At 38.2% G+C, this 19,866-nt stretch overlaps 1 protein-coding gene across 1 annotated transcript in view; it reads right to left on the bottom strand.

Annotated features, from left to right (window-relative positions):
* WDR70 (WD repeat domain 70) overlaps positions 1-19,866 on the bottom strand; it is a 163,590-nt gene that overhangs the window by 126,154 nt on the left and 17,570 nt on the right. The window contains exons 7-8 of the mRNA XM_036410445.2: positions 9,436-9,495; positions 5,757-5,890 (exon numbers count right to left, since the gene is read on the bottom strand). Coding sequence (XP_036266338.1) covers positions 5,757-5,890; positions 9,436-9,495 — 194 coding nt within the window. The remainder of the gene's footprint in view (positions 1-5,756; positions 5,891-9,435; positions 9,496-19,866) is intronic.

The raw sequence follows: 19,866 nt of genomic DNA, 5'->3' as shown, positions 1-19,866 counted from the left end.
ACAACTATTTGATAATATTTAATTAAACAAAATAAAGTATATACTGTTCTTTGATAGGTACAGATATTTGTTGATATCTGCATGGAAAAACCTCAATGAATATTTACCATAATGAAAACAGTGATTTCACCTTGGAAGGAGATTAAAATGAAGTTAATCAAGGAAGAGTTTTAGTCTTACCTGCAATGTTTTAATTTCTGTATGAGAAAATAACATGCATTACTTAATTAAAATGTTTTAAAAAGAGGAAATTGAGAGTATCTAACCATTTTTAAGTGGTGGAAGAGAATTCTTAACTTGGGTTACCCTAAGTAATCCAAACATTCTTAGTATTTTATGAAAAATTTTACTCCATTTACATTTTTCTGGTATAGAGGATACATCTGAAGGAAGGGTTTGTGATCCCAAGAATTGTGACCTAATCATACATATGTAATTATTGAGAATCTATGAGGAAACAGAGAAAATAAAAGATGACTAGCAGACTGGATGAGAGAAAATATGGTACTGATTTTCACTAAGTGGGACAAAGGAAAACATTAGAAACTAGAGATCCGCAAATCTAATATTGACGCTGGGCAAAAGTCCAAAACAAATTATTAAACGGACTTCAAAATACCAAAAATGGAAGATGCACCACACAGAGGTTGTGCAACAATAAAGGAAAAAGCACATTTTAAAATCTGATTTTCATAACGGTAGATCAAGAGAACATTTAACATCAGTCTCTTCAAGGTGTCCCAGGGGAGTGAGAACAAGGCTTAAAACACTGCAGCACCAAATAGTCCTTTGGAGAAATGCATCGGAGGTACCCCAAATTCACACACCATATCTCAGTCTCATCCCTATCCTCAGAACTTCTAGCTCCCCTCATGAGTGGCTACAGGGGTCTTTTGTGTGTGAATGCCTCTTTGACACCCACTTATTCACCATAATGCTGCCTCTTGGATATCAGCCAAATTCTGACATCTGCTACTTCAGGTGAAGAGATGCTCTGAAAACAGCATCCTGTGCTTTTATATCTTCAAGACAGTCTACCAATTCTCTCAAGTTTTCTTGGCAGATGATATAGGAAAAACATAGATTGTGACAAAAAAAATTAGGGAAGAACTTATCTGAGTTATAGGTATGCATGGGATTCTTATGTGGATGAAGAACTTAAGCAAAATGGTGTTTAACGTGTCAATGTCAACACAAGGCTTCCAGTGGCACACCAACATCTGACTGCCATATTCCACAGTTATCAACTGAACGGCAACTTATTGCACATATATCAAACTGAAAATTGGCACAAAAAACAAAAACAAAAACAAAATACACAAACAAGGATTGATCACTAATATGTTGGATGTTGGAATCAAAAATTGGAATAATTTACTACCAAAATAAAGACAGAAATTGAACCCAAAAAATGTAAATACCTATATTGCACTTTTCTTTTGTTTAAAAAAGTGATTGTGAACCCAATTTAATATTAGATAATACACACAGGCACCCAGGGAAAACACTAAAAGATCTTTTGTGGCCTATTAGGCCTAAAATGCTTAGTATCAGACTCTTTACAGAAAAATGTGCCAACCCCTGCTCTTGACCAGTAAGTCTTTTCCCAAGAATATGTTCTATCTTTGAAATAGAACATACTCTATTAAGTAAACCTTAAGTAAACATTCTGTAATGCTAAACTTAAATTGGAACAGGGATACAGATTCACAATTCTGAAACTGCATTACATCTGTAGTGGGGTTAAACAAATACACACAGGGATGGGTGGTGGGAGTCAGGTTTCTTACTGTCGGCGAGTTGGAGATTTCCCAGGAGGAAAAAGAGAGAAGACTAGAATGAACTAATGTGCACTGGATTAGAGTCAGAGACATGAGTATGAACGCCTATGAATGCAAAAGGATACAGAAACAATTATAGATCTAATGGCACGCACAGGGTAGTATCCATGCATATACTTGTAGCTCTGTTGCCTGAGAAGGCCTAAATGCACTGACACCCCTAGAACAACAACACACCAAGATCCTAGCTCTTGTTTTCTGATACCATTCTCCTCGGAAATCTGACTGATTCCAGGACTGCGGCAGAAAAGAATATAAGGTGAGTCGGGAGCATCTTACAGTAGCAAAAAGTAAGGAAGTACTCAAAAAGATTTAAAAAAAAGCTTGTCAAAGAAAGTGACCTAAGAGCCAAACTGAAATAGCTCCCAATAGGCACGGCTGAAACAATCTGAGCCACACAGTAAGTAACTAAGTATTGGCATACAACCCAAGGAAGGAAATAAGTGAGCAGTAGTTCATATTGGTGGGGAAAACGGATTAAATAAGTAAATATGTGGGGGAAAGTGACAATTCTTCCTTATAGAAGAATTCCAAGAAGTTTATGTAAATGCCACTTTCTCTAGGAGATAAAACTTAATCTTTCAACTCTCCCAGGTGTGAGCAGCATTTATTAACTTGCTTCCAAAGAACTAACATATAGGAAGGGGAGGGGAAAAGTAACGGTACAGTAGAGAAACTTAAAAACACAATAGCATGCCTGGCCGGTGTGACTCAGACGTTGAGCACTGACTTAGGAACCAGGAGGCCATGGTTCGATTCCCAGTTGGGGCACATGCCTGGGTGTGGGCTTGACGCTGGTGGGGGTGTGATGCTTCTTTCTCACCATTGATGTTTCTCTCTCTCTCCCTCTCCCTTATCTCTCTGAAATCAATAAAAATATATATTTTTTTAAACATGATAGCATGTACACATGATATGTGATAACAAAAGTACTTAACATCTGTCATATTCAGCCCAAAGATCCACATCACCAATCTAACCAAAAGAAAAACATTAAAAAAAAAAAAACAAATTGAGGGACTTTGTACAAACTACCTGACCAATACACCTCAAAAATGTCAAGGTCATGAGAAACAAAGGAAGCCTGAGAAACAATCATGAAGACTAAATGTAATGTGGTCTCTTGTAAGGGATATTAGTAAAAATTAATAAATAAATAAATAATTAAAAATTTGGAGTTAGCATACCAACATTGGTTTAGTTGTCACAAATGTAGAATGGTAATGTTGAGTGTCAGCAGAAGAAACTGGGTTAGGGGTATACCTGAATTCTGGACTATCTTTGCAGCTTTCTGTAAATTAAAAATTTTTCTGAAATGAAAAATTTACTAAAATTTTGAAATGAAAATATCAATGATCTTGTCATTTTTAAATGTTTTTCATTTAACTTTTTAAATATTTTTTTATTGATTTCAGAGAGGAAGGAAGAGGGAGAGAGAGATAGAAACATCAATGATGAGAGAGAATCATTGATTGGCTGCCTCCTGCATGCCCCCTGCTGGAGAGTGAGCCCGCAACCTGGGCATGTGCCCTTGACCAGAATCAAAGCTGGGACCCTTCAGTCTCAAGCCGATGCTCTATCCACCAAGCCAAAACATCTAGGGCTCATTTAGTTTTTAAAAAATTGATTTGAGAGACAGGGAGAGAGAAGGTGGGGGAGGGAGGTGAGAGAGAGAGAGAGAGAGAAATATCGATGACAGAGAAACAGTGATCAGCTACCTCCTGCATACCCCACAACTCGGGTATGTGTCCTGACTGGGAATCAAACTGGCAACCTTTTGGTGCATGGGACGATGCTCCAACTAAGTGAGTCACAATGGCCAGGCCTGACCTTGTCATTTAAGTATACATGCATGCACACACGTAACCATATTTTCCACCTCTTTCCAAAGAAAAGGTCAAGAAACAGCAATAACCCCATATCAATGAGCATGTGTAACATCCAGTTTTGGTCTCTAAATACCATTTTCACTTAAAAAAAAAAAAAAAAAAAAAGGCTAGCCCTACCTGGTTTGGCTCAGTGGATGATGGAGCATTGGCCTGCGGGCTGAAGGGTCCCGGGTTCAATTCCAGTCAAGGGCACATGCCCAGGTTGTGTACTCCATCCCCAGCAGGGGGATGCAGGAGGCAGCCAATCAATGATTCTCTCTCATCATTGATGTTTCTATCTCTCTCTCTCTCTCCCTTTCCCTTCCTCTCTGAAATCAATAAAAATATATTTTAAAAAAGAAAAAGAATAGACTTCCATGGGACATGCTGACTCCAGGACTTGGAAGGGAATGTACCAGGAAGCCTACACATGTCATGCCAAAAATAAGTAAGCTTCTAAAGACTAATGAGGTCGTGTGGAAACTACATAGCAATCAGGAACTCCCAATGCCCAAATCTGGGACAATTTAAATATCAAAAAGAATAATGGCTGCAATTGACTGAAACACATGAACATTTTAAAAATCATAAATACTGACAAACAGAAAAGAAAAAGTAAAAAAAAAACAAACACCCAACACCATTAACATCAATAACAGTAACAACTCATTTATCATCAGTAACCCTTAAGCTGAAAATGGGTAATTAAAGGGAAATAACCGAGCATTTCTCCTGCTTCTCCAGTGCAAGCTGTGTTTCAGGAGAACCAAATCATACTGGTTAATAAGGAAAAGTTCTTTTAGAAAAATACCAGCACCCAAACATAGATTTAATAATAAAATTAGAAAATCACCAACTTGCAATCCTCACTGAGATAACTGATTTAGGGACAAATAATTAATGGATACTAAACTTATTAAGTGAAGGTATGGCCAGTATCTGGATATTTACATTGTACCCAAGTATGTCCCCACAAAGTTCCTGCCTATCTCAAGTATATAATATTAACTTTACAATGGAGGAATCAGATGTTACCAACTTAATTCAAGAACCAACTTTAATTGTTAGTCACTAGTAGTGGCAACAACTAGACAATACATGTGATCCAATGTGAATGATAATCAAACCTTTGAATCTTCTGCCGGAAATATTGGAGATAAAGAAATAGTTAGCCCTGGCCAGGTTGCTAAGTGGTTCGAGTGTTGTCCCATGCTGGGTCCCAGGTTCCATTTTGATCCCCGGTCAGGCTATGGACAGAGGCAACCATGCTTTTGTCTTTTTCTCTCTCTCCCTTTCCCTTCTTCTCTCACTAGAATCAATGGGACGGGGGGGGACATATACTCAGATGAGGATTAAAACAATAGCCAGGCTGCTCTGCCTGAGTGGTTGAGCATCAACCACTAGTCCAATTCCCAGTGAAGGCACATGCCTGAGTTGCAGGCTCGATCCCCATTGTGGAGTGTGCAGGAGGCAATCTATCAATGGTTCTGTCTCATCATTAATGTTTCTATTTTTCTCTCCCTCTCCCTTGCTCTCTGAAATCAATACAAATATATTTTACAGCCAAAACCGGTTTGGCTCAGTGGATAGAGCATTGGACTGCAGACTGAGGAGTCCCAGTTTCAACTCCGGTCAAAGGCATGTACCTTGGTTGCAGGTACATCCCCAGTAGGAGGTGTGCAAGAGGCAGCTGATTGACGATTCTCTCACATCGATGTTTCTAACTCTCTATCCCTCTCTCTTCCTCTCTGTAAAAAATCAATTTTACATATATATATATATATATATATATATATATATATATATATATATATATTTTTTTTTTTTTAAAACAAGCAAAAAAACAACAAAAGACAAGAAATGTCTTAAAACGTAGGTTAATAAAACTAAAAAAAGAAATTAAGGTACATTTTACTTTCATTTGAACAATGGAAGTAGTATTTAGTTATATAAACCTTCTGTATTTTGGTACAAACCATTTTAGATAGAATTCAAATAAGAATAGTACTGTCTCAAAATGTGAAATATTAAGTTGAGCGATACATACCATTCACAGGGTTGAAGAGATCGAAATGCCTTAAAAGAAGCATCCATTCCAGCAAAATCCCAAAACTTAACATCATAGTCATATCCTCCAGTCACCAAGCGGGCACCTGAGGGGTCTAGACCCAAAGCAGAAACCTAGTTTAAAAAAAATAAAATAAAAATTTCATTGGAGATAGTTACTTATAGCTTACTAGAGATCCGGTGCACGAAAATTCAGGCACTGGCCTGCACTCTCTCGCAGTCTGGGATCCCTCAGGAAATGTCCAACTGATGGCTTAGGCCCACTTCCTGGGAGATTGGACCTAAGTTGGCAGTCACACATCCCTCTGGCAACTCAGAAGCCCTTGGGGGATGTCCACCTGCCAACTTAGGCCCACTCCCCAGGGGATCGGGCCTAAGCTGGCAGTCAGACATTACTCTAACAGCCTGGAAGCCCTTGGGGGATGTCCACCTAATAGCTTAAGCCTTCCGGAAGTGGGCCTAAGTCCTTAGTTGGACATCCTTAGTGCTGTTACGGAGGCAGGAGAGGCTCCCACCACTGCGTTGTGCTGGCCAGCTATGAAATGGCTTCTGGCTAAGCGACGCTCCCCCTGTGGAAGTGCACTGACCATCACAGGGCAGCTCCTGAATTGAGTGTCTTCCCCCTGGTGGTCAATGCCCGTCATAGCAACCAATCATTCCTGGTAGTTCCACTATTAGGGTCAATTTGCATATTGCCCTTTTATTATATAGGATTATGACCCCCACTTCCTTCCTCTAACTTCACCTCTTATCTTCGAGGCATTGGACATATAGATCAACAAGAGTTGCTACTTCTGAAAAGTGAGAATGGACAATACCGCCTTTATTCTTTGATTTTGGAATTAGTAGTATAATTTCTTTTCCAATAATAAAAAGAACATTAACTGGTTTGGCTCAGTGGATAGAGCATCGTCCTGTAGACTCAAGGGTCCCAGGTTCGATTCCGTCAAGGGCATGTACCTCGGTTGTAGGCACATACCCAGTAGGGGGTGTGCAGGAGGCAGCTGATTGATGTTTCTCTCTCATTGATGTTTCTAACTCTCTCTCCCTCTCCCTTCCTCTCTGTAAGAAATCAATAAAATATATTTTTTTAAAACAGTAACAATAATAAAAAGAAAATATTATAATTTCTCAAATAGCCAGCTTTGTCCAACTTATCTACCATGTACCCAGACTAGCTATCATTGCAATTCCATATGATAAACTAAGTTGTTTTAGTATGTACGTAAAAATCTCACAAACAATTCAGTGTTTTCAATAAATAATTTAATTCTAAACTATCTTAGTTTAGCACAAAATGAAGAACACATCAACCAATGTCATCCCAATAAATTTAATTTTTAAAAAATTACTAAAATGAGTAATAATGGGAACTTTAAGAAATCTATTTAACAAAGTACAACAAAGTAGAAATTATCTTGTGCACATCGCTAAATGACTCAGCATATAACCTTAAATAATTATTTTTATGAAATCCACCTAGCATTATGACAATCATAAATGGTAAGAAAGTTTCCTTTTAAGTACTAACTGTCTACAATTATTTTTCTTATACTTAAAAATATGAATATTGGGAAAATACTGTCACAATTTCAGAATAAAAATAACAGAAGTCTGACTTAATATAATCCTATATCATAAAAGGCTAATATGCAAATTGAACTAACAGTGGAACGACTAGTTGCTATGACATGCACTGACCACCAGGGGGCAAACACTCAATGCAGGAGTTTCCCCCTGGTGGTCAGTGTGTTCCCACAGCATTAGAGCTGCTCAGCCAGAAGCCTTGAGCTGGGCTCAAGGCTGGTGAGTGCAGCAGCGGTGGTGGGAGCCTCTCCTGCCTCTGTGGAAGCACTAAGGATGTCTGACTGCCAGCTTAGGCTGCATCCCCAAAGGGCTCCTGGACTCGGAGAGGGCACAGGCGGGGCTAAGGGACCCCCGCCCTCAGAGCATGAATATCATGCCTGGGGCCTCTAGTGTAGATATAATATCAATAATTAGATAGAAATCATTTTTTTAAATATATTTTTTATTTTCTTACAGAGAGGAAGAGAGAGGGATAGAGAGTTTGAAACATTGATGAGAAACATCAATCAGCTGCCTCCTGTACACCCCCTTCCTGGGGATATGCCTGCAACCAAGGTACATGCCCCTTGATAGAATCGAAACTAGGACCCTTGACCTGCAGGTTGATGCTCTATCCAATGAGCTAAATCAGCCAGGGCAGAAATAATTTTTTTTTAATATATTTTATTGATTTTTTTATAGAGAGAAGGGGGAGGGATAGAGAGATAAAAACATCAACCAGCTGCCTCCTGCACACACCCCACTGGGAATGTGCCCGCAACCAAGGTACATGCCCTTGACTGGAATAGAATCTGGGACCTTTCAGTTTGCAGGCCGACTCTCTATCCACTGAGCCAAACCGGTTTCGGCCAGAAATAATTTCTTAAGGCAGTAACTCTCAGACACTGGTTTTAAGATTTTTACATTCTTAACATCTATGGAGGATCCCAAAATGCAATGTTTATGTGAGTCATATCTACACTAATAAAAGAGAAAGACTCAAATTGACTGTACCTTCACGAAGCCCACCAGCCAATCAGGAGTGGGTATGCAAATTAACCCAACAAAGATGATGAGCTAATTTGCATATGCAGGCATTCCACACCACCCCTGCTGCTCCAGGCCTCTGCTCTCAAAGGCAGAAAGGCGGCTCCAGGCTGTAGCAAAGGCGGTGCTGGCAGCCAGGGGAAAGAAAGCCCATTCTTGCATGGATCTTGGTGCATCAGGCCTCTAGTTATCAATATTTATCATAGCAGAAATTAAAAACTAAGGCATTTTAAAATATCTATTTGTTTGCTTCATTTAAAATAACATTTTAACAAATATTTTTATAAAAACAGTATTTTCAAAAGCAAAAAAATTTAGTGAGAATGTCACTGTTAATATCCTTGTCTATTAATTATATTATTTATGTCATTTCTGGGCCTATTTCTATTTATTAATGTTTCACACTCATTATTAGATGTATTTTCGTACTTCTTTACATGTCAGACAACTAGAAAAAGGTAGCTTAATAATAAAGAGAAAGCAAGATAATTTTATTCTTTGATTAATTCCTAAGCAAATTTCATTCATTCAACTATCACTTTTTAATGGGTTTGGTAATAAGATAAAATTATTTCATCTTAATCTTTAAATAAATATACTAATATAAAAAATAATATATACATCTCAGTAATATATACTTAGAACAATACAGTGATTATTTTATGTCCAATTCTTATCTCAACATTCATCTGAAAAATGAACTCGGGCTTATACTGATATAAAAATAAAGCTAAGAGTAATGGAAATTTTCCCACACCATAAAAAAGAAAACTGTACTTGAGTTTCATTTCTTTCTTTCACTTGTAATGTTCTTATATCAAAGAAGAAGAGGTTTTAAAGCCAACAATAACAACAATAATAATTGTTCCTATCTAAAATGAAACTCAATGGCTATTTTGGCTGAACAGAAAAATAACCTTTTCTTAATGTCTATAGTGTTTGTGTTATCAGTTGATTGTATTCTTAATATACATGTTATCTTTTAAGTTCACTTTTCTATAAGAGCCCTGTTATTGAGAGAAAAGAATCAAAATTTTTAAACTTACTGTTTTAGTGCCATGCTTTAGCGTTATTTCATGAGAATCAGGGATCTTTTGAACAGGATTCTAAAAAAGAAAAATTCCATGACATTGATGAGTACTACAACATGCCACATTCACAGGAAAGATAATTTTTAAAAATCGCATCATTGACATTTTAATACAAGCTTAAAAAATCAGGAAATTAAAAGTGTAAGGATATCTTATTTCTGCTTATCTAGATAAGTCACAATTGGTCATTTTGAGCTGATAATGAATTTATCTTAAAGCTCTTGAAACAATAAACCTAAAAAACACTCTAGACTGCATGAAACTATAAGGCCCTCTCATCGTCCAAAATATTTAAAGTCTGCTTTTCATTGATACTCTGGCATACCTTAAAGTAGGTATGCACTTAATTTATAATAAGTAACAAAATCTACACAGGGTGTGTGTGTGTGTGTGTGTGTGTGTGTGTGTGTGTGTGTGTGTATGTATGTGTGTGTGTCTGTTTTCAGCCCTCAAACAAGTATACTTGGCATATATATATGTTTGAGGGCTGAAAACAGATCAGATTTCACTTAGAGAAGAACCTATTATGGCCTGTGCCTCAGTTCTTAAGTAATATCTTTCTCCTCACTCAGGAAACAGAAACACTGTCACCAAAAGGAGGGATGAAAATTATTCCACTGATTTCAATGCAGAATGTGCCTATATATAGACAATTTCTGACATTTAAAGAAAAATCTTACAAGAACACAGAACAACTTAGTTATTTACATTAGGAGTGAATTAAATGTTTAAATAAATGTTGTTTACATTTAAAATCAAAGTTTTACTGGAAATCATGTAGGGCATAACTCATAAAAAGCCCATATAATTGGCACAACTAAATCATCTAAAATAGTAGCAATCCATCTTATGGTAACATATCACTTGATGGTGACTGTTCTTTATCCAGAACTTTTACTAATGACTCTTTGAAATATGACTTAGTGCAAAATTTGCTATAACAGTAAAATATTTTCAAGACTTTCCTGCCATGGGACATCATAAACTACACGACTTCAACTAAGTAATTTATTACCAGAATTCATAACAAGAGCTACAGGCATAATGGAAGAGGGAGAAAGATACCAGTTTTTGTTTTGCTTTTGCTTTAAATGCCAACCACAGGATTATTTCCCAGGCTCTTTGGTCTACACCCAATAACAACAATGATAGCAAACATATCTGGAATAACATGAGCAATTCCATCTGACGTACATCCTTTTAATGTTTTTAAAAGACTTGCAAATCAGAAATTTCTGGGGTACAGATGTCGTAAGTCTAAAAAGCAATTTAATTTTTTATATATGGCATATATGTTTCGCTGTACATCATACATAGTGTGTACTATAACCCATAGTAAAAGTCTACCTAATCACACAGGTCTGCCACAAGTGGCTAGGAGTTAGAGCCAACCTAGAGCTTGAAATGAGTGCTTTCTCCTAGAAACTATTTTGAAAACGGTTACCAGTGCAGTCCCATGTCTTAAATATTGCAGAAAGAAAAGACAATTTCCTCTATAATTATTTTTTAAAAAGGGAGGAGAGAGAGAAATATCAATGATGAGAGAGACTCATTGATTGGCTGCCTCCTGCACACCCCACACTGGGTATCAAACCACAACCCAGGCATGTGCCCTGACCAGGAATCGAACTGTGACCTCCTAGTTCATAGGTCGACACTCAACCACTGAGCCATGCCAGCTGGGCCCTATCTAATTCTAACAAGTGGTTCCAATCCTTTAATTAATAGTATTACCATATCACCTCTAAATTACCTTCAAGTTATTCAATGCCATATGGTAAGCTACAAATCTTGGAGAACATTTCTCAGTAATACGATTTATGAGTGCATGGTTAAATAACTTTTTATACTTGTGTTAGGGATGGGAAACTCAAAAAAGAATAGTTTGTTCTTATCTACACTAATAAAAGAGAAATATGCAAATTGACCATACCTCCATGACACCCACCAGCCAATTAGGAGTATACAAATTAATCCAACCAAGATGATGGGTTAATTTGCATATGCAGGCGCAGTGTGACACCTGCTATGAGGGGGAGGGCACTAGAGGGTGGGGGCGGAGGGAGCTGCCAGAGCGGAGAAGACTGGTAATCAGGCTGGCAGGGGAGCAGTTAGGTATCAATCAGGCTGGCAAGGGAGTGGTTAGGGGATGATCAGGCTGGCAGGCAGAAGTGATTAGGGGCAATCAGGCAGGCAGGCAAGCAGTTGGGAGCCAACAGTCCTGAATTGTGAGATGGGTCCCAGATTGGAGAGTGTGCAGGCTGCGCTGGGGGACCCCCCCCCCACCTCCGTGCACAAATTTTGTGCACTGGGCCTCTAGTAGTTAATAATACTGTATTATGTACTTAAAATTTGCTAAGATAATAGAACTTGAATGGTCTCATCACACACACACACACACACACACACAAAAGTAACTAGTGAGGTGATGAATATGTTAATTAACTTGATTGCAGTGAATATTTTACAAGCTGCACATATATCAGTCCATCACATTTTATAACTTAAATACATGCAATTTTTATTTGTAAATTATACCTTAATAAAGCAGGAAAATAAATACAATATCATTAAAAAACAAAGTTTCATATATAATTAAAAGCACATCAACTTTTCTTATAACATACTAATCTCTAAAGCACCTAGCAATATTCCTATGATTTGCTGTGACATTTATGTACATAATTATGTACATAATGTACATAATTTGCTGTGACATTTATTGTTCAATCATTACTTATTAATGTACATAATAGCCCACCCAAAGCATTAACCATTCCAGGTAGGAATGAAAGAACACAGGAGTTGGGTTTGCCAGGAAAGGGGGGTGGCTGGCAATAACAGAATTAAGGAGGAACATTCTGGCTCTTTAGGATCCCTACAATGACAGTTCTCCCTCCCCTCCTTCATCCCCACCTAAAGAGAATGCTTTCTTTTGTACCTTTTACAACTATAAAGGAAGAGGGAGAATTTCACCTCTCAGACTGGGTGCCTGAGTGTTACCATTTGTCCTATTCCTAAAAAAAAAAATCCCCAACTCTATGGTGTTGGTGGCAAAGTTTTATACATTCTCTATCTTCCCAACTTATCCCTTCAAAGCCTGAAGTCCTTAGCCCCTGTCTACAAAGAAAAAATAGTGGTTAGAATATTTCATTTGGGAAACAGAGCGCCTTTTAATAGTTGAGTAAAGATTAATACAAGTCTCTCAGCTTGCTATCTCCAGAGTTCTCCTAGGAGCTAACAATTTACTCGAATGCCCTGCAACTCAAAGTGCAGTCAAAGGAGCAGCGCTAGGGACATCACCCAGGAACCTGTAGGAAGTTCTGAATCTCAAGCCTCTCCCAGACCTTCTCAATCTGAATCTGCTTTCTCACATGTCCCCAGGGGTGTACCTGCATGCACATGAAAGTGAGGGAACAAAGGCTTTCTGAGGTTGTCACTTCACTGCAACACAAGTGCACAGCCTGATTACAGGGTGGTACTACCGATGAGCTACACTGTAGAAACACCTTAAGATACTGTCCATAACCTAAAAAATGATATTCCACTGAAAACTACTGGATGTGAATATCACTTAGCAAAACTCTTACTCTATAATCCAAGTTTCCAAAACTGACAAGTAACATGGGGTATTCTTCCAATTCACACACCCTTCATTCAGCAGCTACTCAAAAGCAACTCATACTCGTTAAAGAGACAGGCAAGAATTGGGATTCTGTCTCTGACTAGTGGCAAGAATGAAAAACCCCTTCTTCTTAGAGCCTCTATTTCCTTCCGGCTACTGGATATAAATAATAACAGTAACAGCACATACATGCCTACCAGGGGCGAGGCACTTCTCCAAAGTGAATAAACTTTTAGGAGAATGCCCCCTGGCGTGGCTCAGTTCGTAGGACCTCTTACTGTGCACCAAAAAGCTGCCGCGTCGGTTCCCAGGGTGGGCATGCAGGAGGCAGCTATCAATGATTCTCTCTCATCATTGATACTTCTCTCTCGTCCTCTCTGAAATTAATTTTTTTAAATGTGGCGTGTTTTTTTTAAAAGAGAAAGAAAGGCTCTCAGAGGTTACAAGCAGAGATGTTAAAACAGAAAGGTCGTTTTGGGCAGAGAAGAGTGAGCAGGACACAGAGTGGAAGGGATTGAAGTCAGAGAAATCTGAAGAGCCAAGTCATGTAGGACTTTAGAGGTCAAGGCAAGAAACTTTGATTTCTTAATAGCGTGACTGGAAGAAACGGGAGGGTTTTAATGACAGAAACATGACAAGGGAAGTACCAAGAGCTGGTACGTGTTTTTGAAAGACTGGATTACCGTACTCTGGTGATCAGAGAAATAAACCTCTTAAGTACCTCATAGACTTAAATCTTAAATTATAAAGAGGCTATCCTTAATATTACTGCCATTAAGCCTCATTCTATACAGTAATCTATTATACTGATCTAAAAAGCTGAAAAACAAAAGCAAAAATGAAAAAAAAGCAAACACCTAGAAATATCTTTATGTTACTATCAAGCCATCAAAGAATATAAAAAAAATTTCTGCTTTCTTCTTTTCCCCCCAGTAATTATTCCAGCATTAATTGCAACCTAAACATCACTTATTCCAATTTGTTCTAAGATTTTTTTTTTTTCTTCCACTGTATACAGGAGACAGTTGAAAAAAGTGGATTACTGACAAAGCTAAAATGCCTCTACTGCCCCCTAGTGCCCATAGTAAAGAATGAATACCTTCACACATAATCAATTTGAAAATGGTAAGGAATACACACTGGATTTTGGAATAGAGCTTCTAGCATCCTCTGCTGACAGAATCTTGCACATGTAATTAAGTTTCTTTGTTTTAAAGAACATTGATTTTCTCTGAAGTTAAAATCACAATGTTTTTAATTTTTTTTCTTTCCAGCAAGATATAGTTAAATTAAAATTGGTCATTAATCAAATACTGGTAATGATGATGAAAACAATGATAAAACCCAGCAATTTAGAGTACTTAGCATGGGTCTATTCCTATGTTTAGTGTTGACATGAATATTCTCATTCTCATATCAACTCCTGGGAACTAAGAAGAGAGGAGTTTTTCCCCACTTTTTACTCTATTACCTTCCCACGCCTGAGGGAGAGAGACTGACTGATCCAGGTGGTTGGCCATGACCAAGGCCAAAGGGAGGAGGAGCCTCAGGCCAGAAGTCACATAAGTGCAGTGGTGGCCTGAACTTGGACTCCCCACCGCAGAACGTGCCAGCCAGGGAGTCAGAGAAAGTTCATGGAAAACAGGTGCCCACAACTAAAAAGTCACTGTTACATTTAGTCTTTAGTTACAGTCATAAAAATTCAACTTTCAATTTTCTGTAGTTCTGTGAAACAGGATAGCAAGGAAAATCCTCAATAATCCCCAAGTCTCCATTTAATTATAAGTTATAAATTTCTCTAACTTGAAAAAAAAAGACAGACTTAAGCAGAATAAATATGACTTAACAATGATTTTTCACCTCTTTTCTCTGACTCTACCCACTTAAATTTTTATTCACTCATTAAATTCAGAGAAAAAATAATAAACCTTCAAATATTAAATACTTCAAGTTATTTAATAGTGCAGTTTGACAAAGTTCAATGAAGATTTGAATATGATTTTCATTTGTATTATATTTGAAAGAACAATTTTATTAATATTATTGTATGTAAATAAATTGGAATAAAGTAAGAATGAGTGAAAAGCAAGTCTGTCATCAAAAGAAATCACCATATACAATATTAAAATTTCTAATCCAAGGACCTCAGCAGTAACACTAGTCCAACTAACCAACAACTGAAGTCAAAAGCATATTAAAACACACACACACACACACACACACACACACACACACACACACAAAAATAAGGCCCTAGCTGCATAGCTCATTTGGTTAGAGCATCATCCCAACACATCATGGTTGGAGATTCCATCCCAAGTCAGAGCACATATAAGAATCAACCAATGAATGCATAAATAATTGAAACTACAAATTGATTTTTTTCTCTGTGTCTCTCTCTGTATCTCTCATCAATAAATAAACAAAAATAAAACATAATAATCATACTCAAGCAGTACAATTCTTAATGTACCTACTAATTATGTTCTCTTAGAAAACTGATCTTTTCCTCCCAATTCTAGTGCTATCAAAAACTCATGTTCAGCTGAAACTAGTTTGGCTCAGTGGATAGAGCGTCAGCCTACAGGGTCCCAGGTTCGATTCCAGTCAAGGGCATGTACCTTGGTTGCGGGCACATCCTGGTGGGGAGTGTGCAGGAGGCAGCTGGTCGATGTTTCTCTCTCATCGATGTTACTAACTCTCTATCACTCTCCCTTCCTCTCTGTAAAAAATCAATAAAATATATTGTTTTTTAAAAAACTCATGTTTAAAAAGTTATGTTACTATTCTGCTCACTGTGATACTGCAGAGAAATTATTCTTCATCACTGCTCAACAAAATCATCGTACATGCTTAATGGTTAATCATCACTTGTATTATTTCATTTTATTTTTTTCCAGTTTCTTTCCATTATAGTGTCTCCATTACTGGTTTTTAAGAGCTTGTTTATGACTAAGATGTTAACCATTTCTCATGCATTGCAAATTAAATACCATGTTTTTTGTTACTATTTTACTCTAGTGATTTATTTTTTGGTTATATCAAACGAGTATGAAATATAATCATGTTCTGTTTTTTAAAAAGTCATGCTACTGGGAGGGAGCATAAAGAACTATTTTTATGTGATGAAAATGTCCTATATCTTGTGCATATAATTGTCAAAAACTCATCAAACTGAAACCTTAAAGTTCTGTATACATTGCATTTAAATTACATCTCAATAAAAACCATCACATTTGCCGAAACCGGTTTGGCTCAGTGGTAGAGCGTCGGTCTGCGGACTGAAGGGTCCTGGGTTCGATTCCGGTCAAGGGCATGTACATTGGTTGCGGGCGCATCCCCGGTAGGGGGTGTGCAAGAGGCAGCTGGTCTATGTTTCTCTCTCATTGACGTTTCTAGCTCTCTATCCCTCTCTCCTCCTCTCTCTAAAAAATCAATAAAAAATATATTTTAAAAAAATCATCACATTTTTCTCAATAAAAAACAAAAATTTTTGTGAGGCTGTTTAAAGAAGAGAAAACTACAACTATTTTTGGTCTCATTTGGCAGGTAGGTTCATAAGCAGTTATACTTCAAACAATTAAATTAACTAAATAATGTAATTGGACTGTGAGGCAGCTCTGATAATTATTAAACTACTATATAATGAAAGCGTAAACTTACGGTAAGGCACACATAATGGTTCTTATAGAACTTGGTGTCTGGTTACATTTCTATGCTCACATTTCCTCTGTTCACACTTCCATCCTACTTCCATTTTCCATTTTAAAACCGGAGATTAATATGTCACAAAGAGAAAACACTCTCAAAAGCCATAAAATAAACTTTTCAATTATAAAAACCAAATATGCTCCATTCCACTTGACAAATATTTACTCTGTATGTACTATATAAAAGACACTGCACTAGAGGTCGTAAGAGTTTTTCAAAGTTATTTTATCATTTATATACAAGTCCCTATACTTTCTTCTTCTTTTTTTTTTTTTTAGACAGAGGGGAAGGGAGGAGAGGGAGAAAGAGATAGAAGCATCAATGATGAGAGAGAATCATTGGTCAGCTGCCTCCTGCACACCCCCTACTGGGGATGGAGCCCGCAACCAGGGTATATGCCCTCTACTGGAATAGAACCCAGGACCCTTTAGTCTGCAAGCCGACACTCTATCCACTGAGCCAAACCCGGTGGGACCAAGTCCCTATGTTTGAGGTCATCACATATGACTGCAAAGGGGAGACAGAGGAGTTAAGACAAGCACACAAGTAATGACTGAACAAGGACCATGGTTTAAGTTTGCTATGGAAGGCAGAGACAGGCCTGAGAAGTAACATGCAGCTGGCAACTGGAGAGGCTGCCTGGAGGAAACCACATTTGAAAAGGCCCCTAAAGGCTGAACAGAATTTTAACAAGCAGAACCTGGAGGAATGAGGAGGAAACATTAAATTTTTTATCAGTATGTACTCAAAACTAGCAGACTCCTTTCTCGGAGAAAATTAATGGGCAAATAGGAATTGGGGAGGTCAGATACATTTACAAATCAGACCTTCTATTTAGTAGTTAGCCTATACTGATGAAATGTTAGGCATATCCTTGAAAAATATGTTCTGAATACCTGATAGAGGCAGTGCTAAATGGGGACAAATTATATGTAAGTTGTGGAAAACACTAAGAGAGAGCAGCGAGCAGGTAAAACACCTTTTAAAAATGATAACATCAACTCAATTGAGGAAACACGGCTTATTTTGTTTCCAGTACAACTTGCTTCAATAAAGAGCTCATTCCCATCCAGTGAGACAATGTAAGATGCACCTTCTCTATTAGCTGTCCGGCTGGAAACTCTCTGGTCACCCTTTTTAAGTCATTTTCTTGGGAAGAGGTGCGACCACAGACTGACTGGGGAATGGCTTACCTGCAGAGCCTCTGCTACAGCACAGACTGCAGTGCTGGGGCAGGGTCCGGCCCAGAGCTACTGAGTCCGTTTCCAGATTACACAGCCTAAGCAGGCTTATTTCTTCCTTACCAAAGGTGGTTCTTACAATCACACTAAGAACCACTGGGTTTAAAAAAATAAAAATTAAAAAAAAAAAGTTATCTTAAAAAATATTTTTCCATTAATTTCAATAATACTTGCTGAAATATTTAGCCACTCAAGTATGTGAACTTGGCGGCTTTCCTACTCGGTAGAATGTCTCAGTGCTTTGCAAGTTTCTGAGCAAGAGGATAATCAAATTATACTCCGGAATCCCCAGAGGGAATCCTGGCTGCTGTGGTGATTTCTTTTCACTCAGTTAGGGAATGAGTGCGGTTATTTAGCACTAGTTACAAATAGTTTAATCGTGAAGCAGTGAGGAAAAGGGGGTTGGAATGAAAGATCCCAGAGGCAAAGGGACAAGCTAAGTGGTAGAAAATGAAAGTTGGACCTTAGATGTTGAATTTAGAATACTATGTGGACCTGCTTCAGGAGGGGTTAGAAAGCTGGACCTGAAATTCAAATGAGATGGGGCAATCCTTCAGCTGCTCTGAGTGAACAGGAGTCATGAGGACCAGAAGCTGAAAGAAACTCACCTGGGGACAAACGTGAAATGGTAAGGTAAGCAAGAACACGTCCTCTGGGGACGCTCATGGCTGGAGAAGCATGAGGGCCAGGAAGAAGGAAGAGAGAACAGCAGAAAGGTAGGCACTATCAGAGCAGGGGGTTGCCTGCTGCACTCACTGCTCTGTCCTCAACACCTGGGAAATACCCAACTCATAAGAAGTATTCAATAAATATCAGCTGAATAAACAAAGAGACAGGCAGCAGACCAATATGCCAAAGGAAGAGTTTCGAGGAAGGAGAAGTCACCATTGTCCAAGACTGCAGAGGAGCAGAATGAGGATCGGGAGGGGTCTTTGGGTTTGGGGATCTGGAGTCTGTCACTGGAAATCTCTGTGAGAAGAGTTCCAGTGAAGTGTGGTAAGGACAGACAATACAACAAAGATTTAAGAAGAAGATTGTGGTGATAAAGCAGAGGTGGCAAGCATAGAGGGTATCCCCCAAAAATGTATACGCACTTGAACATTCTGAAAATGTAATGTATTTTAATAAGCACTGCCTTTGTAACTATTCAAAGTGTGTATACATTTTGGGGACATCCTATAGATGCTGCTTTTGAGACATTTAGTGATAAAGAGAAAGGAAATTGTATAGCGGGAAAGGAAAACTAAGTTAAAGGAAGATTTTAGCATGAAATCTCATCTGGTGAGCTCAGAGCCAAAGACAAGCAGAAAGGAAAAAGCTGAAAGCACGGCAGGAAATAAAAGGCAGAAATCTGATGGTGAAAATCCAAGTATGAGCCCAGCCAGCCTGACTCAGTGACTGAGTGTTCACCTATGAACCAGGAGGTCAAGGTTTGATTCCTGGTCAGGGCATATGCCTGGGTTTGGGGCTACATTCCTAATAGGGGGAGTGCGGGAGGCAGCTGATCAATAATTCTCTCTCATCAGTGATGTTTTTCTCTCTTTCTCTCTCCGTCTTCTTTCCTCTCTCTGAAATCAATAAAATCATATTTAAAAAAAAAAAAAGAAAGAAAGAAAGAAAGAAAGAAAGAAAGAAAGAAAGAAAGAAAGAAAGAAAGAAAGAAAGAAAGAAAGAAAGAAAGAAAGAATCCACGCTAACCGGCTTGGCTCAGTGGACAGAGAGTCAGCCTGCGGACTGAAGGGTCCCAAATTAGATTCCAGCCAAGGGCACATGCCTGGGTTGCAGGCTCAATCCCCAATGGGGAGTGTC

Source organism: Pipistrellus kuhlii, unplaced genomic scaffold (genome assembly GCF_014108245.1).
Source record: "Pipistrellus kuhlii isolate mPipKuh1 unplaced genomic scaffold, mPipKuh1.p scaffold_m20_p_4, whole genome shotgun sequence".
NCBI lineage: Eukaryota > Metazoa > Chordata > Mammalia > Chiroptera > Vespertilionidae > Pipistrellus > Pipistrellus kuhlii.
This window is presented reverse-complemented; position numbering and strand designations above follow the sequence as displayed.